The 27,912-nt window shown below is 35.1% G+C and overlaps 1 protein-coding gene across 5 annotated transcripts; it reads right to left on the bottom strand.

Moving 5' to 3' along the window:
* Positions 1-5: 5 nt before the first annotated feature.
* Positions 6-26,735, bottom strand: LOC116301376 (substance-K receptor). 5 transcript variants are annotated; one of them, XM_031710419.2, is made up of 3 exons: positions 26,628-26,735; positions 18,493-18,758; positions 6-1,460 (listed from the first exon to the last, which is right to left on the bottom strand). In XM_031710419.2, the coding sequence occupies exon 3, from the start codon at positions 1,442-1,444 to the stop codon at positions 362-364; it is 1,083 nt and encodes a 360-aa protein (XP_031566279.2). In that variant the 5' UTR covers positions 1,445-1,460; positions 18,493-18,758; positions 26,628-26,735; the 3' UTR covers positions 6-361. The 5 variants fall into 5 exon arrangements, with proteins under 5 accessions (XP_031566279.2, XP_031566281.2, XP_031566280.2 ...); XM_031710421.2 differs by lacking the exon at positions 26,628-26,735 and adding an exon at positions 19,320-19,397; XM_031710420.2 differs by lacking the exons at positions 18,493-18,758; positions 26,628-26,735 and adding an exon at positions 13,176-14,366.
* Positions 26,736-27,912: the final 1,177 nt, after the last annotated feature.

A 27,912-nucleotide genomic window follows, 5' to 3' on the forward strand; every position in this document is an offset into this window, starting at 1 on the left:
TTTTAAATCTTTATTTACACTATTATCCTCATTAATATCTTTTTATTTTTGTTTGCATTACATATATAGTCTTCTGTTACTCTCTTACCACATACTTCTTTACACTCTAGTCACTACAATTCTTACTACAAAGTCTTAACAATATCCTTCTACCCGTCACGCTCTCTCTACCTTCACCTTGAGTCCGAATACCTGTGTTATACGTCCAGTTTTCTTATTTTCTCATCTTATTTTCCCCCTTGATTCTATGCTTTAAAATACTGTATATACGAAATCACTCATACTCCCACATGCATACGTCACAGTGCTGATATATATACAGTTAAATGATTGAATAAATATTTGAATTAGTCAGAAGTTTCTATATAACAACCGTCTTAGTAGTTTTCTTTGAACTTCTTTTCCACATCAATAAACTGTGAGCCCTCTGTTTATCTCTTCTGTTACTCCCTCGACCGGAGCTGCCTTCTCCTCGTATAATCCCAGAGATGTGAGCTTTGAAGAGAGCTCGCGAGTTCTTGGTCAGCACCAAGTACAAAAAAGGGTTGATAGCACTATTGGCATGCGCTAACCAGAAGAATATAAGTTTGATAAACTCAGGCACACACATGTAAATGTCAGTATTGAAGGCGCCTATAAAATGCATGATATGAACAGGAAGCCAACCAAGTGCAAAGATGGTTACTATGGTAACGAGTTTCTTTATGATGCCTTTTTTCTGTTTGTGAAGTCGACGGTTATACTCGTCGATTTCTTCCCCAACGGGAGCCTTTTTCCACAGTAGACAGACGATGATGGAGTAGAGAATGGTCATGGTCCAAACCGGAAACGCGTAAGTGATGGCGAACTTTATAACCATCTCAATAATAAGGTACTTTCGCCAGTCGCTGTGAATGGAGCAAAAGTACTGACCATACAAGTAAACCAGGTCCATCCTGATCAGTTCAGTAACCGACATTAACCCCGCCAATATCCATATGACTGCAATCACTAGCTTGACAGCTGGAAGAGACAGCGGTCGCTTGAGAACCTTGGTGGTTGCTAGGTAACGCTCAATAGCAATGACAGTCATAGTCGTAGTTGATACCAATATACAGACGAGGATTATGAAGTTTGACACTTTGCAAAGAAATAAGCCAAAAAATCCAGGAAACCAACGAACTTCTACGTAAAGATAGGCAATGTTGTTAGGGACGGAGAAAATGGCGTCTATCATGTCGGCTATTGCCATGTTGACGACAAGGAAGTTGAAGGAAACTTTCATTTTATTCTTGGTACGGATCAAGTGAATGACGAAGGAGTTGCCTGTGACAGCGGCTAGCAGGACCAAGACATGCGCAACAGTCAGCCCGATTCGTGCTGCTTGATTCATCCTGGCTTCACAGCTGGTTCCAGGCTGAATACTGCTGCTTGGAGTCGTGAAGTTTAGCGTATTGTTTGACATTGTGATTTACTGGATACTGTTGGAGAAAGAAAAAATACCTTTAGAAGTATGTTGATACTTTGACCATAAAGCTGACATCCATCCATCCATCCATCCATCCATCCATCCATCCATCCATCCATCCATCCATCCATCCATCCATCCATCCATCCATCCATCCATCCATCCATCCATCCATCCATCCGTCCGTCCGTCCGTCCGTCCGTCCGTCCGTCCGTCCGTCCGTCCGTCCGTCCATCCATCGGTCTTAAAGAGGAATTATCTCAAACAAAAAATAATATAATTAAAAACGACTTAAAACGAGTTGATCGCATTAGAATTTGAGAAAATGGCTTTGATTCAAAAACTTCTCAAGACCCCAACCTCATAGCATTCACGTTTTTCGGGTGCCCCCTGCCGCCCCCCTCTCCCCTTCAATCGTTTAAAAATCTTTCCAACCCTCCCAATCTTCTTTTTGACCTTTAAGACCCCCATTTTCAGTTTCACTAAAGAAAATTTGAGGGCCCCCACTTTTCTCCTTAACCCCCACCCCCCCACCTTCTTTCGACTTAAATAATGACTGATATCTAAAGAAATGCATCAAGTCAGTGCAGTTTTTAATGGCCTTTTTTACTAAAGTGCTCACTGCTTAACTAGAACATCTTTACTAGATACAATCCATTCGAGTGCTTAAAAGCCGGGTAATTAATATTTATTTTGCTCAAGGCTTTTGATGCTTTGTCGATTAATTTAATTTGTGAGTTGCCCTATGGCAGGTTAAAAAAACGCTTGGGGAAAGGGGGTGTGGAGGAGGATAATCTAAAACGCTATTCGTGTAGAAACAATCTGTTTTACATCTGTTCATAACCGCACGCGAACTTCACTGTGTATGAGTCAGTAAAATAAATGCAAAATCGGTCGAGGTCCGAATACTCCTTTTCACAGTTCCATTCAGTGACCACGAATAATAGTTTCTAGCCGAGGCTGGAGTTACCGCGCATGATAAATTGTAGTTTTGCTATGCGCGGAAACTCCAGCCTCGGCTAGGAACTATTATTTGTGGTCACTGAATGGAACTGTATAAAGGAGTATTGAAGGAGTTCAGTCAAAGTTATAAAACGGATCGAAATATAGCGACCAATTTGAATAGCTATTGTTCTTCACTGACCAGCGACTGACTAGCCTCCACGTGAACACAAGGATAGTCAGTTGCTAGTTAGTGAAGAACAACAGTTTATTCAAATTGGTAGCAATATTACCATTCGGCGTATTAACAGTCCCACGTTTTTACCTTTTATTGTATTTCATTTGTTCTTTTCTTATAACTTGTTTCATTCAGTGTCTATAGATCGCGCGAAACAAAGATAACGAATCTATTAATTCAATCATCCGTGTTAAGAATGTCAATATGTGAAATGAGCTTGATATGTGCACCATATTAAAGTGAGTTTTGTGGTGGATTATGCAACACAAGGAATATTCCAATGAATCACTCACCGGAATTGAACTTCAATCTTAGAACACTGATCAAGGTAACCTGATAGTCACTCATTATCGTCTTAGACTTAACGCGCTAAACTTCTTAAAAACCGTTATTTCTTTCTTCTTCTACTTAGACTGTCTGGTCAACAGAAAAATATTTTTTAAGAGCTCGGGCTTAAAGTTTGAGATAACTTCCACATAATCTTGCTATTATTTTGAAAGAGTTAAGATTCTAGTCGCTGGGAAATACTTTTGAAGTTGGATTATCTTTTACGTACGAGAGCCGGTACAATGTCGAGTAGGTAATTCTCTCTAATGGCGGATCGTAGGCAAAATCCAAAGTTCTGATAATGAATTCTTTTAATAATTTTTATTATAGCGCTCTTTTCCATATGGATACCTTCAAAAGCGTTTTACATTGTGTTATGAATGATAGGTGAGTTATTACTAGGTGTAGACACTGCGGATGGTCACTGCCAGGGTTTCTTTACATCCTCAGTGGTCCTTTTACGTCCCTCCCATATTGGTTAGTAATGATGAAGTGTGGAGGGACTGGACCGCCATTTTGCGTGGTCATCCGAGCCACGTGAAGGTCTAACCATTTGTAGTTGTTATTACAAAGGCAGCACCTTGTCCTCAGTTGTTTTAAGACCCTGAAAGTTGGTCCGGCTGAGGCTTGAACCACGACCTCCTGCACAACAGACCTACTATCTTACCAACTGAACCGTGGCGGTACGATAAGAAAGTAACTAGTCGAACAAGAGCATTCCCAGCCAGCTTTATAAACTTCCTTAAAAATGTCAGCAATTCCCCGCCAATAAATTAGAAAATAAATAACTGCTCATGAAGAAGGTATTCCTTGGAATCCAAACGAATGCGCAATTTGTCTGCGAAGTTATTTCAAAAAGCCATTTGAGTGTTAAGCAACGTTAAGGATCCAGTTCTTATTGAAAGCCATTCATATGTTTGTCAATATAAAAATAATTGAAATTCCGGCTAACATCTTGACACCCATAATTTATTGGTACGAATTTTTTTGTTGAAAAATACTGGGAATCTTTTAAATGGCAGGTATTTGGCTGTTGTTAAACGATCAAAAGCCATTTCGATGTCTGTGTAAATTTGGAAGCCATTTATCAGGAATTTTAGACAGCATGTGAAATCCATTTATAATTTGGTCAACAAGCACGGAAAACCATTTAGATGTTCTTTGCCTAGAAAACCCATTTAGAAGTTCATTAGAGCACCAATCGAAAAGGGACCGGGGCAAAAAAGCCAATCAACGTGTTTTTCATTTTCAAGATAATGAATGAGGGAGCAGATGCTTTTAGTATTATTTTGTTTATTCTCTTTTAATTTAAATTGTTCGCATACTGAAAACATATACATCATATACTTCGATTTTTTTTCTCTTTTGCGCCCGGAAAAATATTGGTTTGCCGATGGTGTCCTTTTTTTCAGATTTTCCCTTTCCTTTGCTCGATTTATATCACAGGAAATTCTCTACTTTTTTCCATGGATTGAACCCACTTTTGATTTCAGGAAAGAATTAAACTTGAAGCTTTTTACGAAGCCATTTCAGTGTCCGGCAAAAAGACTATCTAGTTATCCAGTGTCACATGAAACTATTCAACCCATTGAAGTAGCAAAAAGGTAACTAAAGAACTTGAGTAGATCGAATAAGTTATCCATGATAATATTAGCCAAATAAAAGGGGGGGGATACTATTTAAAAAAAAGTTTTTGAAGTGCATAAAAGCTATAATGAAACCTTTCAATTGCGTAAGAAACCATTTTAGTGCCAATCAACCAAGTTTCGCGAGAAGCCATTCTAGTGGCATCTTGGCGAACTTAAATGCCTTCTATCTCAGAAACATAAAATATATTTTGAATTTACGAGCCACTTTAGAGCACACCAATTCAGTTTCTTGAGAAGCCACATTTTAATGCATTTCTAGGCGCCTTTTTTAACAATTTAAAAGCAAGAAGCCATTTTCATGCACAAAAACGTAAAATATTTTGTTAAAATTTGGGGGGTCTTTTTGGTGCACACAAACAGTGTTTCGTGAGAAGCCATTTAAAAAAAAGTGCAAACCAACACAGCTTCATTTTAGTGCCTCTTCAACTCGCCTTAAAATGGGTTCTCAAAAATTTTAAAGAACTTTAAAATATATTCTATGTTTAGAAGCCATTTTAGTGCAAACTTTCGTAAGAAGCAATTTTAATGCCTCTCTATGCGGCTTTATAATGACTTTTTAAAAAATGTTTAAACAATAAACCATTTTACAAAGGTTTGAAATACATATTCTAAATTTAAAAGCCCTTTTAGTGCCTCCATAAAATGCCTAAAGAAAAAAAAAATTTTGTGCACAAAAACATGAAATATATTTTAAATTGAGAAGCCATTTAAGTGTTACGAATGAGTATTTTTTACAGCACAAACATGGAATTATCACATTCTGGCAACAGTGTGGATGAAATAGTTAAGAAGAAAAAGATTACCAGATCATCTTATCGCTAAACTTTATGGACCTTCATGTTGATCATGGGATAAGTTAAATAAACAAACATCGGATCGATCTTTAAATAACGCCTTTTATATGATATTTTGATGAAGATGTTTTGTGAATGAAGCCATAGATGGCGAGCGATTAGCCTTATCTCTTCAACACAATAAGAACACTATTTGCAGTTTGTGTTAATGGCCTAATCCGCAAGAAAGGTTTTTAAGGTATCGGCTAACACAAATAGGTCGTTTGCTTTGAGTTCGCGTAGAGCGTTTTTAAATATTCAAAGAAATCCCAACAAAGTATAAATGTTCGAAAAGCTTATTTAACAAAGATTGCATATATAATGATCATTTTAAAAATGTTATTTCCTTTTGGAGAAACAGCGTACTTTTCTAAATCCCTTCATCTCGATAAACGATGCTCAAGGCACACATGTTTGACGTGGCCGAATCAAATGTCTACTGCATCTTATTATGCAGGAAGCTTTTTGAAACATAAAAGTCATGAAATCCTTAAGCCAAATAGCATGCAAAATTTGACTCCCACTACCAAGATGCTTCGCGAATTTTCTTCCTTATTTAAATTTGTATACTCTCATGAGAATAGTATCACAAAGAAAGTGTGCAAGGGATTCTGGTAATAGAGGTCAATGACGCCATTATGCAAACGTGCTATTCGTTAACATACAAAAAAATATAACGGGAAAATAAGGGGAAAGAATCAAATAAAATCTTAAGGTTGTTGAATACAGATGCACGGGGAGATATCAAAAGAGATAGCTAGAGGGATGGAAGAACAACTAGATAATCAGCATATTTCTGAAAATGACATTGAAATGCAATGACACTGCTCGCCTTATAATGCAATTCTCTCGTCAAATCTAAGTATTCGATTCTATCTATCACGAAGATTATATAACATTTTGACTTAAGTATCTTACATGAATGGAATGAGTTTTTCCCATTTTTTTTCCTATCAAACTGTAGTAGCGAAAGGAAAGTCTAGCCTGTTGAAGAACATTTTTTTTGCTATAAAAATGCAGATTTAAATTCAGCAAATCCGAATGAAGCTATCGCTAGAATATGCCTTTAGTAGAATAACATGGATGGATTTTTTTTTTTTCATTTTTCATTTTTTTTTTTTTTTTGACAAGAAGACAGCTTATACGTTTATTATCCTATTTAACGAGAAAATCTGAACAAAAGTAGTGGCATTAATGATATAGTGGCCATAATATAGGGATTCAAGATTTTTTTCTGAAAAGGTTAAAGCCAAATGTATCGAATTTAGGAATAAAAAGCCACCGACTAAAGGCTTTGATTTTAAGTCTCTTATATATATGTTACTTTACGTAGAGGTATTAACAATGTTATATCTAACTTATTGAATTCTAGAGAATAATTCAAGTGTATTTATCCATTTAAAACTATTAGTTACTTCTACTAAGGAAATAATATTCTTTTAATGGAAAGCAGATGTGTATGTTTTTATGTTTTTTAAAAGAAAACCATATTTCATGACGTTTTTAAAATTTTTTCGCTAGAAAAGAAATAATATTTCATATCAATTGTAAGAGTAATTAATCTGATGTATCTGGAAGCAGTCATGATTTAACAAATGGGATAAAAATAATAGAATCAAATAATAATAATTTGAAACCGTTGAGTCGAAACGCCTTTTTCTCATAAATTAAAATCAAAAAAAAAAAGAAAAAAAAAAAAAAAAGGACAAATTTTTGTGAATTCAAAGAGCAAAAAAATTTTAGGTTCCTGATAGAACGCCTTACTTTAATCAAAATGATATTTTTGAGATTTGAAATATTACAATTATAAGTATGAAATTTTTCACTGAAAACAATGAATACTTCCCAATGAATACTAGTTGTATATCATAGCAATGGCGATAGCCCTCAGTAAAACGGTAATATATGTACGAACAATTTAAAGTCGTTATAGAAATAAAACTCACATAGTAATTACAAAAAATTGTTTAGTTCAGAAAACACTGTTATAAAAAAAATTGTTGACATTGAAGGCGAGTGCTGCTATAATTAGATTAAAGGGAAAAGCTAAAATTTTCTTTTTACCAAATTGTAGGGGGAAAAAGGTTTTTTGCTTTCTAAATTGAATCGAACTTTAATCTGCAATTATGTGATTTTAAGAAATCTTACCTTATGCATATAAACGGAGCAAGAGATTTTGCTTCAAGTTTCATGTGTGAATATTTACTGGTTGATCATCTGTCGATGGTCAGTTTTTGTAGGTCACGTGACGTCATTCTGTGACGTCATGATCTTTTAAAATAATACGTGGTCATTATTAGAGCAATTGTACATTTTGTATCCTGGGAGGAGACAAGAATTATCGAGGAGGTTGTTCCGTGTTAATAAGGGTACAGAAGTAGCAAGTTATGAAAAAGAAGTTGTCGCATTTTTGATCATTAGTCTGGTACCGGAGCTAGGTTTTGTCAGGAGGATTGAACGTACAATGACCTCGTTATGCAAGACAAGACAGCCCATTGATGTTGTGATACGCTAGTTTAAAACGAAAAAAATCGGAGACTTTTTGGGGAAAGAAAGAAAGAATCGAAAGAAAGAAAGAAATAAAGAAAGAAAAAACAAGAAAAAGAAAAAGAAAAAGAAAGAAGGGAAGAAAGAAAGAATGAAAGAAAGAATGAAAGAAAGAATGAAAGAAAGAATGAAAGAAAGAAAGAAAGAAAGAAAAAAGGGAAGAAAGAAAGAAAGAAAGAAAGAGTGAAAGAAAGAATGAAAGAAAAAATAAGAAAAAGAAAAAGAAAGAAAGAAAGAAAGAAGGGAAGAAAGAAAGAAAGAAAGGAAGGTAGAAAGAAAGAAAGAAAGAATGAATGAAAGAATGAAAGAAAGAAAGAAAGAAAATGAGAAAAAGTAAAAAAAAAGAACAATAAGAAAGGCGATTAATACACTCTCATTCTCAAGCATCATTGTAATCTGCTTAAAACGTTAGAACGATGATAACAGTGCTTAATACAATACTAGAGTACAGCGTGGGTTCTAATCGTTGAGTTACAAAAACTAATTTCTTCAACCGATATTTCTCTTCCACGATACTCGTTCTAGTACTATACTACACACTTCCCAGTATTTCTATTTGACACATCGTTTTGCTGTTCAAATTCCTTTTCGTATTGAAGTATAATATATTTGTATTATACACTTAAATAGCCGTTTTCTTTGAGATTTGCTCTTTTTTAAAAAGTTTTCCACCGAAATAGCTTTTCTTTGTTATTTTGCTTCTTATTTTTTACAAATATTTTCGGAATGTATCTCTATGTGTAAATAGGGTGAAAAACGTATGGTAATGAGCACGTACAAGTTATGAACGTGCAGTAACATTGAAATGGCTTCCACTTGTTGTTTTCAAATTTATCCAGTCACAACGCATTGTCTAGAGTATGGTAAAATTACCTTAAGGATTGTGTAAGATGGCAATAGGAAGTTGCCATATCATACCCAATACATTAAAAAATTTTTGATTGCGACACTGAAATGGTTTCTCATCTAACTAGTTTTTTTTGTTTTTTGTTTTTGGCTTTTAACTGATCAAATTGCATCACATATCATCAAAGTTAACTTAGTCTTCACGTATTAAGAACGAAGTGGCTGTATTTTCCATTTCTGTATTTTCACAGACATGAAATAAATTATATTTTTTAAACCCGTTTTAACCTCGAAATGGCTTTCCACAAAAATGCACCCTTTTTTTCTACGTAAAACAAACCACTTTTTTTTGTCGGGGATATCTATACGATTTAAGAAAGGCAATCCTTTGTCTTTTCAAACAATGCTACTGGTATTAAATTCATAAATTCTATTAGTTAAACGCGCAATGACATCGAAATGGCTTTCCACAAAAATTTATTATTTTTTCGTACGAAAGAAACTACATCGCTGTCCGGGGATGTAATATAAGATGGGCCACTCTATGGCTTATCAAACCGATGAAGCTATTTATATTGCTAAAACTCCAGAACAAAATCCGACCAACGTTTTTAAGATAAATTACTAGAATTATAAGCTTTGTGAGCCGAGGAAGTTTAAAAAGTGGATTTGTCACACCGGCGGTCTGATACAAAGACTCTTTAGGATGTGGAAACGACTCGATCAAACGAGCTGATATTCGCTTGTTCTTGTTAGTAAAATTACTGGAGACATGTTTTTGAATGGATAGAAACAGAGATACGAGGAAAAGATAGAAAATGCCCCCCGAGTCTTGAGAATAAGATTAAACTGATCGTTAATACTTCGATAAACATTCATTCATCTGGGTTCAAACTGTTCTATTAAATAAGAATAAAGTTAGGGTCACTGGTATTATATTCGTATATACATGCTAATGTTAAAACGGTCTTCAGCCACCTTATCAAAATTGTTTGCACCATTTTTTTGTTGTTTATAAGAAAGATTTCGTCTAGAAAAGTGATTCTTTGTAAGCCTTACCCCGCGCTCTTTATATATCTTGGCATTATCTAGAGATATCGGAACCAACTTGTGCAGACTAACTAAACCGTTCTAACTACTGATAATTAACGCTATTCTCGGCCTGCCGTCAAAAGGAAAAAGCCATACTGACAATCTGTCAAAATATGACAGGAAAAAAAAGATATTTATTGAAGCTAATGTTGTCAGAAACACACAAAAAATGTAGCTGTGAAATCCTGCATGATTAGGGTGAGTCATAGCTAAATATATTTTTGACCAGAAGGAAAGGTTTTAAGAATTATTATGAGACTTGTGGTAGAGATATTAATGTAAGTGGCTCTTTAAGCTATTGAACCAAGCTCTTAAACTACTCAACACTTAAGCGACTTCATATTTGATCTTTTGGGAATACTGCATTGGAGCTTATCGAGATATGGCTGACAAAAACGGGATGTTTTAAATAAAATGAATACAAGAATAAACGATTCACAATGTAAAAAATATGAATCCATTCCCTATTCCCAGTGACCTTAGCTACCGATCCTAGGGATGATTGGAGAAATCCCATATTGGAGATTCTATTTCCCATTCCCACTGATCTAAATTCAGTGGTCCTAGTAACGAACCTTGGGGCAATCCCATTTTGGTAATTGCATTTCTTATTCTCAGTGACCTAAATCCCGGTCCCAGTGATGAACCTTGGGGCAATCCCATATTGGTGATTCTATTTTCCATTAACCGTGACCAAAGTCCCAGCATAAGCAAATGTAATTTCCTATAAAATCAATGGAAGCTAAATTTTCATATATTCTATTCACCAGAAACTCATATACTTATGATTTTGCATCGGAATGAAAGTCATTAACATAACATCTGTTGTCCAATAACATTGCACTCTCTCTAGTCAACTGGACCGTTTTTCTAGAATATTCTACTCTACGTAAAAGCTAAAGTCATTAACATAACACCTGTTGTCCAATAACATAGCTCTCTCTCTCTCTAGTCAAACAGGACCATATTTTTCTAGAATATTCTACTCTGCATAAAAACTTAAGTCATTAACATAACACCTGCTGTCCAATACCATAGCTCTCTCTCAAGTTAACTGGACCATTTTCTGGAATATCCTACTACTAGGAAAAGATAAATGTGTTTTGAACTTCTAATTTGACGTTTTGTCTTTTCTAAAAAGAAAAATTATAACTAACGATTAGAGGAGTTCAGTGAATTGGAGGAAATTCAATCAATACGAAATGGAAAAAAATAGTGTTATTCTACCTTAATTAATTTTTCTGATGGTTGTTGGGGATTTTTTTGAAGTGGTTCTTATAAGAAATATAACGGCACCTGAAGGATTCATAAATGAACGAGGAAGTTAAAGATAGCAACAATAAAAGATACAAGCTCACTAGTTAACTTCACTTGATACTGACAAATGACGATGTCGAAATGTTCTAATCTTTTTGCTTTTGTCTTTCTGATAAACAAAATAAATAAATAAAATAAATAAATAAATAAAATAGGGAATTCTAGACGTTCAATGCAGTATGCATTATTATAGAGTCTATCACCCTTCTGACGATATTCACAGTACTGATTCTACATGAGGTAAGATGTTGATAACCCGAAAGGATTTTATATTTTGAGTGCGGCTTCTTGAAGTTATAATGTTTTTTTCCATGCCATTTACTAATGCTGTGACGTATGTAAGGAAGCATTTATGGTTATTTGTCGTTACTCGTAATTCGAAACATCGGCTTTCTATGTGAAAACTAACTTGCAATAATTTCTATAAGAGTAATTGGTAAAACAACGACGTATTTCAAATTTAATTTATCTGTACCATGCAATGTTTTGTATATAAATGATTACTCCTCATACGCCACAGCATAAGTATATGTAAATAAATAAACCTTATTACCGACCTCCGATCGCTCTAATGCTATAGTCTCATCTTACTATATTTAAACTTTACCTTCTGTTAATTGAGACAACATAAGTAACACCATCTTACATTAAACAACTGAGCATCTTCCACCAAGTAGTAAACTCCAAATTTGCACCCTCATAATCTACTCTTTTTGAATACATGTATACTCTGGGCGTTTGGGGTCGTTGTGTTCCCGGTAGTGGAGGGGTAAGGCATGAGCATGTTGCACTTTGCAAATGAAATGTAAGGCTGAAGTTCAATATTTGCGAAAGAGCTTAAGTATATTGTCTATGACCTGTGCTTGATATTTGCTAATATTTGCTCAAAGCAGGGTTACGTTCGACTCTTGTATACACAATCACTTCAATCTATAAGCGCTTGGAGCCTAGATCAGATAACTGAATATGATTACTCTGGGTGAGCTACAACAGGATTTTTAAGGAAGATTCATTTCTATTTCGATATCAATGAATGAATAGATACGAAGATTTTGTGAAAATTTTATAACTGTTAAACGAAATGCTCCGACCTCTGTCCCCCTCACCCCCCCCCCCCTTGAGATACATGACGCCCATCATTAGCTTATGGACAAAACTGCGACAAAAATTCTAACAAGCGACAGTAGATTTATAGAGAAAGAGCCTCCAATAGCATGCTCAACGCAATCTAAGAACTAATTTTCGAGCTTGGTCTATAGGAGCTTTAAACTAATTGTTATAATTTCTAGAAGCCTTGCCGAGAACCCAATAAAACACTTTCCCTCGACATTCTGATCCTTCAATTCCACTTTTCCGGCCAATTATACTTTAGCTTTTCTCTCGTGAGCGAAAAACAAAATGTCATAAAGATGAAATTTAAGGGTTAACGTTTTCAGTTAATGAGATGTTTAGACTAGCAGAGCTACCGAAAATCCTTAGCTTACTTAGATACTTCAAAATCTATTATCATTTAAAAAATCCGCTTTGCTGTTGGCTCCTAGGCGACGCCACATCAATGAATAACGTCTAAGTGTAAAGGTTTTTTTCTTTTCTTTTCTTTTCTTTTTTTTTTTTCCGGAAGTTTTGTTTGGAACGAAAAAAAACCCTAATTTTATAAATTCCATTAACACGAATTAAAGCCTATAGACCAGAAAAACACATCTACAAAATAGGCTAATATTTTTGTGGTTAAAAATGGTTAAGTATTGTTCAAAAAGAGTCAAAAACAAAACATAAATGCAACGGTTTGTACGATCACACTTCACGACAATCTTGCTCATGCTCCGGCCTCTAGATAGTAGATGACAGTTGATATCCAAAGTACCTTCTTTCTGAGTCATTCCTGAAATTATCGCTCAGGAAAAAGAGATAATTTAAAGCTTTAAAAATCCTCTTACCTTGATTGTTTCGACTAGTTCAAAGACCAGGTGAATTGAGCAAGGAATTAAGGACAGTCTTTGAAACTCTTCGGTGGGTAGAATAGATTGCATTAGCTACTTTAGCTACAGGCCGATTTTGCTTTTCAAGTGTTGGAGACACTTTTTCATGCCGCCTCGATACAAGTTTGACGGAGTTCAACATGTTGTGCTGATTTTAAGAGCTTTATTGAGAAAAACGGTCCAATCAAGGGAAAGCTTGAATATTACGAGCTAAAAATAGACCTAATGAGTGCCCATGGAGGCACACGACGGGCTTTATCGGCTTACAAAGAGATTGAACTTCAAGACTTTGCAAACCTAAAAACTTAAGAAATTAAATCTAAAAACACTGGAGTGAGTGAAATATTCTTAAATATTGCTATCTTTTGTCGACAATTGTTCCATAAGCATCGAAAAATATGATTTTATTTTCCTATGGGGGGAAGGGAAGAGTTTTTCCCTTAGGCTTTTGCTAATTTAATCGAGGCATGCCATCTGGAAACCATTTCGTAGCTCATCAATGTTTTCTGACATGCGAAAATTTTGGAGACTCAAAAAAATTCCCGGAATGAAAAATATTATTTTTCGTTTTTCATTTATGACAATTTTCCACAGTGACCTTTTTCAACCTTCCCAAAAAAATCAAAGACATTTTTTGTGAGAAAAAAATCTCTTGTGCCAATTGTTTAAATATTGTTTTTCCGTTGAAGGTGTTTACTCTAATCTGACTTTAACGTTTTTTGTTGATAAAAATGAAAAAATTTGCAACTCACTTTTTCAAGAGATTCTACCATCAACATACGTGGTATTCTCATGATCTCTCTTGTATTATTTATTTATTTAGCTAAGTAAAACATTCGACTGTTACTAATAATTTTCTGATAAAAATCTTACCCCGGCGCCGAGGTTAATCTACCTCACCTTTCTATCAACTATTGCAATCAAAATACGATTAGAAGTCGCTATAACTTAGAACGTCGATGGTTATCAGTACAACATGAAAATATCTCGGTGGGAAACGAGCTGTCTACTGACTTTCTGCGTATTCTTGTGAGAAAAATGCCAAAATTAAGTGATCATTCTAGTCTTTTTAATTGTTGTTTTCATGATATAAATTGTACACCTGCGTGTTTCCTTTCATTCATTCATTCGTTCGTTCGTTCATTCATTCATTCATTCATTCATTCATTCATTCTTTCTTTCTTTCTTTCTTTCTTTCTTTCTTTCTGTCATGGATGGTGTAATTTCTAAATGAAAACGAAAAAGCAGCTTAAAACAATAATTAAATCTTCATTGAACCAAAAAACCCCAGTTTTCATTTGTCAATCGTTTAATTCATTTTAAAAATAATAATAATAATAATAATAATAATAATAATAATAATAATAATAATAATAATAAACGGGAAGAAAAAGAAAAGGATGAAAAGAAAAGACACGTAAAATAGAGCTTTACCAAAAGATGGCGCAAAGTTTCAATGCGTGTGAAGTCTGTACGCCGCCTCAAATTCACTGGATGCCTTTCTCATTTTATTAATAACTTTTCAATATAGCATTACGCTACAATCGTAATTAGTATAACCATAGCAACCAAAGCAACCTGTTTGTTTGTTCACTCGCAAGGTTTCTCTGGGTCTTCCGCTTGTTCTTAAAAGCTTTCCTATACTATTTTCGTCGGTAAAGCTGCATAGAATGTTGCGAAACAACGGCTATGATTAAGAAACATATCTCATACTCACAATACCAGATGTCCAACTTCCGAGTTATTTCAGTGCAATTTCAAACAGCATGCAGCTTCTTACTTCCTGCTATATAGTTTCATTTCAAACCTAAGCTATTCCTGATCATGGTTCATCAATCCATGATTCTCTCATCCCTTTTGTCCACATTAGAAGAGATTGGCATCTTTAAAAATGTAGCCATGGTTTAATAGTTGTGACAAGATTGAATGTTATCGATATATCCGTAACTAAAAACCCTGGACCAACACGACGAACCGATTTAGAATTGGTTGCTGATAATGAGTTAAGGTCATTAACCCATAAACACACAGACCTTTTATTTTAGTCACTTGGAGCTCTCGATATAGAATCATGTCGGAGGTTGTAAAAAACGTTTTTATCGATACTCCTAAAACAAACTTAGGCTGATCAAAGTCAGGGCATGGCTAACTCACAGATCGAACCCTGAAACAACCTCTGGGCTGATCTAAGTCAGGGCATGGCTAACTCACAGATCGAACCCTGAAACAACCTCTGGGCTGATCTAAGTCAGGGCATGGCTAACTCACAGATCGAACCCTGAAACAACCTCTGGGCTGATCTAAGTCAAGGCATGGCTAACTCACAGATTGAACCCTGAAACAACCTCTGGGCTGATCTAAGTCAGGGCATGGCTTACTCACAGATCTAACCCTGAAACAACCTCTGGGCTGATCTAAGTCAGGGCACGGCTAACTCACAGATAGAACCCTGCAACAACCTCTGGGCTGATCTAAGTCAGGGCATGGCTTACTCACAGATTGAGCCCTGAAACAACCTCAGAGCTGATTTATGAGTCAAGGCATGAGTCCAGCATGTTTTGTTTAGTAACCGAGACTGTTTTGACTTAGAGATCTACTTGTAGTTTCCTGTCCTACGAACAGACCTCTTTCCATTGAACCCAGACAAAACCTTTGAATCAAGGAAAGACCAAACAAACTCTACTCATACGTGATGCCGAGTCAAGGCCGGATCGATAATGAGACCGTTGGGAGACTACTGCCTCCCCCCCCCCCCCCGGAGGAATTGGTGGCGGGGTAAAACCTTTCTATCCCCTCCCCTGCTCTAACTGATCAAGATCTCTTATCAAGTGCCGACCATAACGAACCGTGATCCTTCTTGGGCGCCAACATGGCGGAATACGGAGCGACGATTAAATTTATGAAATGCCTAAACATCCACGTCAAGATTACGACTGTTTTTGTTGGCAACAATTCGGATCTAGACTTGCATGACACCAACATCTTAAATAATTTATCTGGTATAGTGAGATATATACAATCTGTCGTTGCTTAACCTCTAGCACCCTCTTTGGAATGCTTACTTACAAAAACAAAAACAAAAATGTTTTGTCGCTATTCTTGTTTTCAAAGCTTGATGTCCATTGATGACAACGATAATAGCTACATTGACTAACCCCACCGCCATATGTGATAGTCAAAATATATCCCTAGGGCCGTGAAGGGGGTCAATGCCTTATCTTCTATAGCATGGCAAAGTCGCGATCGGAGGATGAAATGGAAATCGATTTCTGATTTATTTGTTACAAATCTTTAAAAAAAATTTTTTGGTAAGGTTTTTTTTAAGAAATGGCCCGAAGAAAAAGATTAAAGGCAAAGATTTAAAGGCAATTGCTAAAACATCTATAACAGTATTGCACCCCCACCCCTCGGGATGTCATTTTGCATCCTCTCGTCGTATCTTGTTACCCATTCGACTCTACCCACCTATACAAGGAGTTTCCCAACCTAAGATCTAGAGATTTCAGTCCTTCCATTATAGCAATCCCTCAGGGTGTCTCTCTTTCTCGTGGATTTCTATAACACCTAAAGATAGTATACTTGCCCTTACACTTTCCCACCTCCGTCGTCACGTACACGCCGACATTAGATGGGGGCTCTTGTTAAAAAAAAGACGAAAGAAAGATAAAAAGAACTGACAACGAAGAAGAAAAAGAAAGCCACCTTGTATTTGTCAAATGTTCATTTAAAATCCTGTAATTATTAATGCCGTTTTATATTTAGGAACCTTTTAACTTTACAATTTACTAGATATAACCTCCAGCATGTTTGTCTTCTGCAAGTCGATTCAACGATTATCTTCATCAAGTTTGAGACACAACGGCGACTTAGATTAACCGAGTAAAAAAGAAAATGAATAATTTAGAAACTTTGTTTTCGATTTGTCTTGTCTTGTGGAAAGATAAGGCATTGAATTAACCGACGCAACACGTTTTGGCGCCAAAAACGTAACTTCACACAGACGCGTGTGCACTTCACCTGGAATGTTTCGGTCTCATTTTGTATTGATAACCTTTAAGCTACGGGTTTCAGCTTGCAGTCTTGTTTTTTCTTTTCTTTTGTGATGTATATAAGATTTATGCAATATTTCACCTGGTATATATTAGATTTAATTTGTAGTAACCTACCTTTTCTTTTCTCTTTATCCGTTTCTATTGAAATAATGTTACAGTCTCGAGGTTATTTGTTTTGGCATTATTTCCGTTTTTCAATGAAAAGTTCTGCAAGATTTCTAATCGATCTATCGGCTACAAATATCGAGAATGATTGAACTTGTGCGATAAAGGAGAAAGGAAAGAATGTGATGATGATGATGATGATGATGATGATGATGATGATGATGGCTATGATGAAGATGACGATGATGACGAAGATGACGATCAAAAAAGAGTTGCTCAAGTAATTCTTCAAAGCTCTCATCTTACTTACCTAAAAATTATGGTTTTAAAGTCATTTCCATCGAATAAAGCTTTTGGATCGTTCCTAGAAATTTCGGACTTTTTTCCCTTTATCTTTAGTCCAGTATTTCGAGTAATTAAAAGAAGTTAACTGTCATTTACCCGAGACAGCTTTTCTGGTTATTAAGAACATTGGAAAAAACAACCAAGCCTGTTTCTAATCACGCAGCATGCGCATGCGCATATTAAAATTTCCCCACGGATGACATGGCGCACGCTGCTTTAACATGTGGGATATTGTGGGACAATGGTAACTTATATGGCTATCTGATATAAAAATCGCTCGGCTTTTAAAGCAATCATTTTATTATTTCGAGACGAGCTAGATCAGATGATAACCTTACCACACCAGTATATAAAATAAGCATAGCAAAAAAGACATAAAATATTAATATGCCATGGAAATATCTTTGAATTGCTTCGAGCAATGCTGCATTTTTTTTAAAAACTAAAATGGTTGCAAAAATAGCAGCACGATCAATCATCGAGAAGCGAGTTAAAACATCGATTATGTTTTGGAAATTAATTTACTAGGTGCGTCACTTTTTTACAAAAATAATATTTGAAAATTAGTTTGGGATTTAACCACCAACTCTCCATTAAATTCAATCCAAGATCAATTCATAATCGCCCAGAAAACAACCTTCACTCGTCTCAGTAAAAATACAAGTACTATACGGGAGTGTTTGAATGTAAAGTCATTTTCTTTGCACATTTTTGATTTCAAATGCGTATACCGGTGGAAAAAAAGATCAAAGTAAACCACATAAAGTACTTACAAGACTTTAGAGCTTTGCAGTTTTTTCCTCGTCTCTGTCTTGGTTAAGAGGTTTGAAGTACTCTCAGCTTCTGTGGACTGTATTCCAAACAATGACTGAGGGGCTTGTCGTCCAATAGTGGCTTAATTTACCCTTTCAGACCGACTGTAGACCTTTGTTATTCGACCAAAATTCTAAAGGTTAAACTCTTGCGAAGCCAAACACTCTCCTAACCCGACCAAGGGTTGCCTCCGTTTTATAACAGTTGTTGGTAAAGATCAGTTTCGCTGAAAAATATTTTTTCAAAGTGGTCGTTAGCAATAACTGATTATGGACTATTTGTTGTCGAATAGAAAAACACCTCTAAGAGTCAACCTCTAAGAGAAATTCGAAACACTTTTTGATGGACCAATTTTGATTGTATCGAAAGCACATTTCTTTAGCGACGTCCACTCAAAATGATCTATGAGAAGTAGTAGATTAAAACTCGTCTAATCTTTAAAGAAAATAGACCGTTTTTTTTTATAGGAATGAGCCTGTTTGACTAACCTCTTTGTTAATGTATAGACCTTTATGAATCGACAGTTGCTTGTAAATGATTTTTAAATTTAAAGGCTAATTTACTCTGGCGGACAAGTCAAGATTGATATGAGATTAAATTCAAAGTTTCTTTGTACGTAAGTGTCACTGGATAGTTAATCTTTCCATTTTCATTCCAAGGTCATTTCATTTTTTATTCGTTCATTTTTGTTCATATTTTTGTCTATTCATAATTTATTTGTTAGTCTGTAAATTCATTTATTATTTAGTATAAGATTATTGCAAGCAAATGACAAGAGAAGACCTACTTTAAGAAGACGATTATTGGCTTAGTTTGTGGTGTTTTTTCTTCAATCAATGACCATCGAGGCACTTTACGCGCTCAGACACAAAAGGATGGTATTGAACACACATCTTAGTGTTATATGATATCAATACTTAATTCTTGATTCCCCAACCCGGCTTTATGTATTCAGTGTTTACTCCATTAGCATTAGAATCGGTCACTCGCTCTTCCATCGATCCAGTCTGTTGACACTTTGTATTTATTGACACTAAAACACACCTTAATTCAAAGTCAACTGTGTTATCTCAAGATAAACCTTGAAAGTTCATTTAATTTTTGTGTAGTTCTGCGAATTCCTAGTAGGGGTTAAATAATTCAAATGGTGATTAATGTAGAAAATTTATCCGCCAGACTTTAAAAGAGTGTTATTCAAAAATGGAATAAAAATCAATAGAAAATGGTATCAGATATATAGTTGTAAAACTAGAATTGGCACTGCAATACCTCATTAGATGATATGTCTTTCTACAATAAAATATAAAAAGGTTGAACAATTTTGCTAAAGAAATACTTGAATCTAGGCGCTAAATAACTAAAGAATTCTTCATCAGTAATTATAGGATCAGATCTTAAATCTTTAAGCCCTTTTAACAGGTGAACACTAGGGTTGCCAAAGATGGCTTGACATTTCGCTAAATTTGAAAACTTGTCATATTAAGAAGACCTTTTTCTAATTATTTGAAAAAGCTTTTTTATGAAACTGAAAAGCGCTATTTTTTTTGTCGCCCAGTCAGTTTTTGGCAGAACGTTTTAGCTGATGGATTGATAAGGGTTACTTGAAAAGCGCGCGGATTGAAATGAGTGAAATCAAGAAACGTTTTCCCAATTGTTTATAATCTGGCTATTACTTAGCATCGAACAGACTGCTATGAAAAGGATTAGCAATATGTATATAAATTGTTTTGTGTGTGAAAGTAGTCTATTTCCAGTGGTGGTCACCCTGTATCTAGTGGTCACCTTGTATCTAGTGGTCATCCTGTATCTAGTGGTCACCCTGTATCTAGTGGTCACCCTGTATCTAGTGGTCACCCCGTATCTAGTGGTCGCCCCGTATCTAGTGGTCGCCCCGTATCTAGTGGTCGCCCCGTATCTAGTGGTCGCCCCGTATCTAGTGGTCGCCCCGTATCTAGTGGTCGCCCCGTATCTAGTGGTCGCCCCGTATCTAGTGGTCGCCCCGTATCTAGTGGTCGCCCCGTATCTAGGGGTCGCCCCGTATCTAGTGGTCGCCCCGTATCTAGTGGTCGCCCCGTATCTAGTGGTCACCCCGTATCTAGTGGTCACCCTGTATCTAGTGGTCACCCTGTATCTAGTGGTCACCCTGTATCTAGTTTATTCTAAGCCTTTGAAGTTTCGCCTGCCATGTTGGTGTCGCTTATTCGAACACCAATATGGCCGCTCCATACAATTTTACCAAAAACTAATCGCATCTTGTTAGCTTGACTATAATAAGTAGTTTTGACAAATTTACGAGATTCTGAAACTTTATTTCTGATAATGCGAAATTACTTTTTTGAAATCCATGATGACGTAGGTGAAAACCAAGAGTAAATTTATATTCAGCTGAAAACCTCGGCCTTATATTTAGCTTCTTCCTAAGTGCTTGTTTATTGATAGCAGCCAAAGCCGCTTTGAAGCAAGGAATATATCTTTGCTTTTATTTATAAATACCTGAGGTTACGAGAAAAGTTTAATTATCTTTAGGTGCTGACTTGGATAGAATAGCAATCAATATCCGATGTATTTACCCTGGAGGAAACTTGATCATATATTCTCCGGCAAAGAAAATCAAGTCAGCCTGGATAGGAAAAAGACTGCGGCTTCCGATTCAAAGAAAAAGACTTTCTTTTAAAATCCATCGCTTGAAGAATAGGTTAGATTATTTCTAAAGGGCAAACGACTCTTCTATTTACGAACCTTGAATGGACATGATTGAATTCAGTAGAAAATATGTCATTTTGTTCCATTCCTTTAGATAAAGTTTGCCTTTTAGAGTTGATCAAAGTTAATTTGTTTTCATATTTCGCGTTAAGCTGAACCAACATTGACTCTTTTCATTATCTTCTTATTTTTAAAGAGAAATTTTAAGTAGTGTTTGGAAAATAATTGTCAATCAGAAAATACTTCTATAAATAAGATCGGGCTTGCCAGACCATTATCGTGTCAAGTCCGTCAGGCATATCATCATCATCATTTGTTTCCCATTTGGCACGTTTCCGGACTCATGGTATAGTATATGGTCGGGAATCTTGTGTCCAGCAGTCGTATAACGTCCGGTGTCTTTATCATCATTATTCTAGCCTGTTGGATGTCTATATCCAACAGGGATTCAATCCTAGTATATAATGTCCTTGATGTTCTGCTATCAAACAGAATCTCTTTCTGAAGTGCATTATTTTCCATTCTACATATGTGTGCAATGTACTTGAGATGCTGAATGTAGCAGATTAGATGTCACGATTAGAACCGTAAATAACTAACCTCTTTTTAAATCATGGATTTGTTTTGTCAAAGTAAAACGTTTGCCTGTAGTGCTTTTTGACAATGGAAACATTTTGGATTTTTTTTCAGAGACGCTTTTAAGTTGAAAAAAAATTAAATGGTTAAAAAAAAAAAGGAAAAGCGATAAAGAGACAGAGAGACAGAGAGAGAAGTCAAAAAGAAAGGACGAGAAAAGAGAAATAAGCCAAGAGGAATATATATATGTATATATATATATATATACACACACATGAAGAATGAATGAAAAAGAAAATGGAAAGAGAGCAAATACGAGAGCTGAAGATACATGATGAAAAAAGTAAAAAAAGAAAGGAAGAATGAAAGAAAGGAAGAAACAAAGGAAGAAGGAAGGAAGAAAGGAAGAAAGAAAGAAAGAAAGGAAGAAAGAAAGAAAGAAAGAAAGAAAGAAAGAAAAGAAAGAAAGAAAGAAAGAAAGAAAGAAAGAAAGAAAGAAAGAAAGAAAGAAAGAAAGAAAGAAAGAAAGAAAGGAAGAAAGAAAGACGCTTGATCGATGCACGGTTCCCTTTCAAGATGGTGCAGGGAACTGTGAAAGAGACTATTACGATATCAAGCAGAAGGCAACGAAGGAAAAAACAATATATAAAAAAAAGCACAAATAGGAAAATCTCGACCAGTTTATGATTAAACAGCACTCATGAAATGTATTACAGTTTCGGCAATAGATAGCATGTCATATCAAAAAGCAACACAAATCGATCAGAGAAAAAAATCATGCGAAAGGCTTTGGAATAACGAAAAATCACTCAAAATTTAGTATGATTATAATGAGTTTATATATCAGGTGGAAAAATCCGTCGACTGGTTGATCAGAAATAGATAATTGAACGCGGCAAAGTGAAAGTTGAATTGCCAGCTTAGACGTTTTAGGGTGTTTTTGTTGATGAATTTACTTCCTCGTGCGTCATGGATCAGACTTTGATGGGGTTTTTGAGCGAAGCAAGGTTGATTTGTACTTAAAAGCAACCAAGACTATAAGGGCCACAGGTTTGATAGCCGCCACTGGCTATCTTAAAGTTATACACTTGTAAAACGAGGATGGTTTAATTCTAGACGCATATTCGATCCTTTTGATGAAATTCCTGGTTAGGCGGTGGGTGTCGTGATACGGACAGCTTACACCTTCGGTCACGTATCTGTGGATGCTGTATATATGGTTTTAAATCGATAAATCCCAAGAGCGGAGAAGATAACAAAAAACAAGGCCGCCATGTTGGTTAATATCACAAAGAGGACAATAAAAACAACTAACAAACAAAACACTCAATCAAACGCAAAACAACAACAAAAATAAACAACGACAACAAAAGAATATAACTAAAAGAGCAACAAAAAACAAACAAACGATTAATATAACAACAAAGGATTAAAAAACAATCCAAAATGGCGGCTAAGCCGTCACTTGAAATCGAGAATCATTCGTATGCATGTGATTTTAAGGTCATTTAAATTAATGTACGTCACTAGCAGTAGTTGTAAAGATATTACGCACAGTGGCGCACGTCTACTATAGTTATAAACAGAAAGTTCTTGCTTTAATAGAATCAGTTTTCAAAATGTAAAAGCTTTGGAGTGCGCTTACGCACTCGCGAAATCTTTAGGTATCCTTTGGATCAATTGATCAATTGGCGCAATGTATCAATTCGACCAATAAGAGAGTATGTGGTATAGTCAAATGTTTGGCAAGAAAGAAGAGTGAAGTCACTAAACCCGTGACAAAAAATATTAGACTAATACACATTAGCAGACCATAATTTCATTGTTTTCTTTTGTCTATTTGACTGTTACACGTTGACTAACATTTTTTATTTCGCGGATTAGAGTGAAGTCATTATTCACAGCATAGAAAAGCATACTGAATCCAACTAAATTTAAGAAGGAAAAGAAGAGAAACAAATCACGCTGTAGATCTGTTTCTGATTCTTAGGTAAAGGCATTTTTAACTCGTGAAATAAAAAAAATACTAGTTAACGTGTAATAGTCAAATAGAGTAAAAAACAAACAAAAAACAAACAAAACAAAAAACAAAAAAAAACTAAAAACAAAAAACAAAAAAAAAAAAACACAACAATTAACAACAACAATGGAATGAGCATTAGAAACAGATCTACAGCCACATTTCTTTGTCTTCTTTTCTTTCTTAAATTTAGCTGGATTCAGTTTGATTTTCTGTGCCGTGAATAACAATCAGGGCTCGGTATATTATTCGCTACTTATAAAAAAATACGCAGGAAAAAAGATAAAAATAAAGTTATCGGGCCATTTGAGAGAATAATCAATTTTAAAAAAGGTTTAATAGATTGTGATCAATTATCACAGTAAATGATTTTTAAATAATTTTTTTCATGTAATTCTTCTTATCTTAAGAAAAGCCTTATCTCCTGAAACCCTTTCCTCAAGGAAGAATAATCGACATTTGATGGCTGTAAACCCCGATTAATCTTTCGTTTAATCTTGCATTATTACATCATTTAATTGATAATCTCGCTAAGATTCCGGTTCTATTTTAAAAAAATACGATTAATACCAAGCTTAGTAGCATTTGAGAAGAGTTTTTTTTATAGAATAGATGAGATATTTGTTAAGAATGTAAAAGTTAAATGTAATGTTATGATATTGTTAAGCTCTGTTGATTGCCGTCATTGGCGTTCACTCGCCGCTCATTTCCGCGCGTCCTTCCTCCGTCGTTGATAAAAATAATTCCTAAATCGATCTCTTTTACTGTGCCGAAAAAGGAAAGGCAGCGAAAGATTTGTCTTCCCTAATTCCTTTTTAGATTTCAAATCTTATGTTGACCAAATGGTTTTAGTGGCCAGCATAAGCCTCAAGCAAAACCGTTTACCTTAAAGCCATCTTTCTAAAGCTATCTTGTACGTCTTGTAAAGCTTCTGACAATAATCGGAATGTTGAAGCTTGTTTATTGAAGTTCAACGCTCTACCGTTTATTCACTATTAGATTAAAATCTAATGCAGTACCAACTTAAAGGAATTTTCTTTGCTATAGCTTTATTTTTGCTCTCACTCGAGATCCCCTTTCATTGGGAACCCCGGAACCCTACACTCTTATCATATCATACAACCATCTATTCATTTATTTTCTTCATATCGCATCCTATCTATACACTCCAACAGCAGGAAAAAATACTGTAAATTACTTTAGTCGATGATATTTTTACAGCCTACGCTCTCAATTAATTTTTGTCACACTGTACCAACATCTACTCTTCTACTCCTATACTTTGCCATATTAGCTGTTCTTCGTACCAGCTTTCATCGGAGAGTGGTATATCATGATCAGATGTTTAACGTAATACAACTTTATTTGTTTCTTTCAGCTGGTTCTCGAACACTCTTTTATAAACATTAAAAATCGAAGCTAAATCAACACGAAATATTGACATAACATTGAAAGATTCAAGAGATTTAATGTATGTTACTTAACTTATGTGACAATGACCATAATTTTTGGCTAAATTGACAAACAAAACTGCAGTTGATTGTTAAAATCTTTTTAGCCAATCAGATAGCGTATGCATTGCTTACATACCTGATCAAAATTCAGCCAATCAAATCGATTTCCAGTCGAGACAATGAACAGAGGTGAATTGTTGAAATGTCTATTAGCCAATCAAATAGCGTGAAAATGTATTACTTACGTATCCAATCAAAATTCAGCGAATGAAATCGATTTCAAGTTGAGACGCAAAACAGAGAAGTAAATTATTGAAATCTCCTTAGCCAATCAGATTGCGTGAAACTGTTTTTGCCCAATCAAAATTCAACGAATCAAATCAATCTTATCACAGTCAGTGGAAGAAATCTTTTTAGCCAATCAGATCGCGTAAAAATGTATTACTTAGGCAATCAAATTTCAGTAAATCAAGTCGATTTAAAGCCCCTTTTGAGAATGTAACTTTTACGGTCAATCCAAATGCGCGCACAAAAATAATCGTTATCTGATTTTGATACAAAAAAGCCTCATGTTTTTAGAACGTTGAAATAGAAGACAGTCGTAATACCTCTTCACCTTATTTCCCCTACTCTACCTTCGTTTACATTCTCAGAAACAACTGAACTTACTTGAATATCAGATTAATGTCCTAGTAATCATGGAGGCTTGTTTTGTGGACGATTTCCTATGTTATACAATAATATTTACGTGGATCTAAAACCTTTTTTGTTTGGTAGATAAAAAAGCTTGTATCCTATATATTCATTTCTCAATGCCTCAGCTGCTGGTTTTCCGTGTTCCAGCACCGTCGCCTACCGTGTTTCCCCTACGTGGCATCATTCACTATGCCAAGAAGTAATAACAAAACCAAGCTAATGCATGTTAAAGAAAAAAAAAAAAAAAAAAAAAAAGAAAAAAAAAAAATTAAAAAAAAAAAAAAAAAAAAATGAAAAGCTTATCTTAATGTACTTGATGATAAAAAACAGCTTTTCCATTCTCGTTTTCTACCTTATCTAAGCACTATTCAAGCTAATGTATCTCGCCTAATTTTTCTTCGCTTTCTATATAATTTAATACGGACTGATAACGGAAGAAGTTGAGCTAAAGGGTCTCTTAAGACGACTATGATAGTGAAATGATAGCCAGGATGATCCGGTATCGTTTTAGTCCTATATCTATACTTCTAACTGTATGTTGTTTTTTTTTAACTTGAAAAAAGCTGAAATATGAATCAAAAAGTGTTCTAAGCCCGGGGCAGAAAACAGTTTCGACCGCTCCAAAACATTCAAACGGACTTCTTACCTTTAGTTAGTAATCTTGAATAAAAGTGATTATACGTCGAGCTATGAGACGGTTTCTTGTGTGTAACACTACACCCGCGTAAGGCTACGTTGCATCTCTTTTCCTATCTGCCCCACAAACACCAAAACAAGTTTACATCAAGGTGAAAATGATGACGTTGATATTCTCAATCTTAGCATTTGATTGGTTTTCAGGTATTTTCTTTGCTCTAAAGCTATTTGTCTGGAGATACGAATCTTAATTCGTCATAATGACATCACTAGTTCTTTAATTGAGCTCTCACGAAACGAAAGGAATCATAAAAAGACCGTGATGTTGTAAGATAAGAGGAAATCAAGATGCATTATAAATTCTGAATCGCTTTCTTAAGAAATACTGTTTTAAAATCGTTTTGTATGCTTGTACACGCGTTTAAGATGGCATGCATTAAACAACTATTACTGATTTTAATATATTGTATATATCCAATAACATGACACTTGTTCTATATTTCCTCTCATCTCCCAATCATCGCTGTCTCTAATAAGGAAATCTCCCTTGATTGAATTTCTTTACTCTCGCCTTTACGATTGATCCAGAGATATAATCCTCAAGCCATTGATTTTCGCCGCTACAAATAACAAGGCACGTTCAACAAGCGCTAAACACGAGTTCCCTAAGTAGTTTTATATAGGGACTGATATATATCAGTTAAAAATAACAACGTAGTTTGATTACATTTAGAGCCCTTTTGATTATAGCGCTCAAGAAACATATTGAAAAGCATCGATAATCATATTGAAAGAACAATGTCGTTCATAAATATAATTTTTTTAAAGAAAAACGCGGGAATTTGTGGCAAAGTCAAACTACATGCAGTACAATGCGCTTAAAACATATTATTTTCGACGCCGTTCTTATTCTATGCAGCATACAGCAACTTATTAATTGATTTTTTATTTTTTTTATTTTTTTTTACTCAAGTTCAAAATCGTGACTGCTTGTTTTTGTACGACTATTAGTAGGCTATTACGTGTGTAAACTGAATAAGCTTTGCTGTAGCACACCCTGTTTTCCGGCTTAGACGCGCAGATCACTCTATATTCTTTATTCAATGTCATTGCTGACTCATTAACGTATATGTTATGCTGTTTATAACAAGGAAAATACATAATATTGTCAATTAAAATAAAAAACACGCTTGCTTCAAAGAAATATTTTCGCAACTCTTTTGTTTGACATTTTCATTGGAACATCTTTTTCCTCCGAGAAAGACATTTTTACTAACTTTATTCGACACAACTTA

The sequence above is a fragment of the Actinia tenebrosa genome, unplaced genomic scaffold (assembly GCF_029948245.1).
Source record: "Actinia tenebrosa isolate PJP-AT-01 unplaced genomic scaffold, QUT_ActTen_1.0 PGA_scaffold16__25_contigs__length_10494907, whole genome shotgun sequence".
NCBI lineage: Eukaryota > Metazoa > Cnidaria > Anthozoa > Actiniaria > Actiniidae > Actinia > Actinia tenebrosa.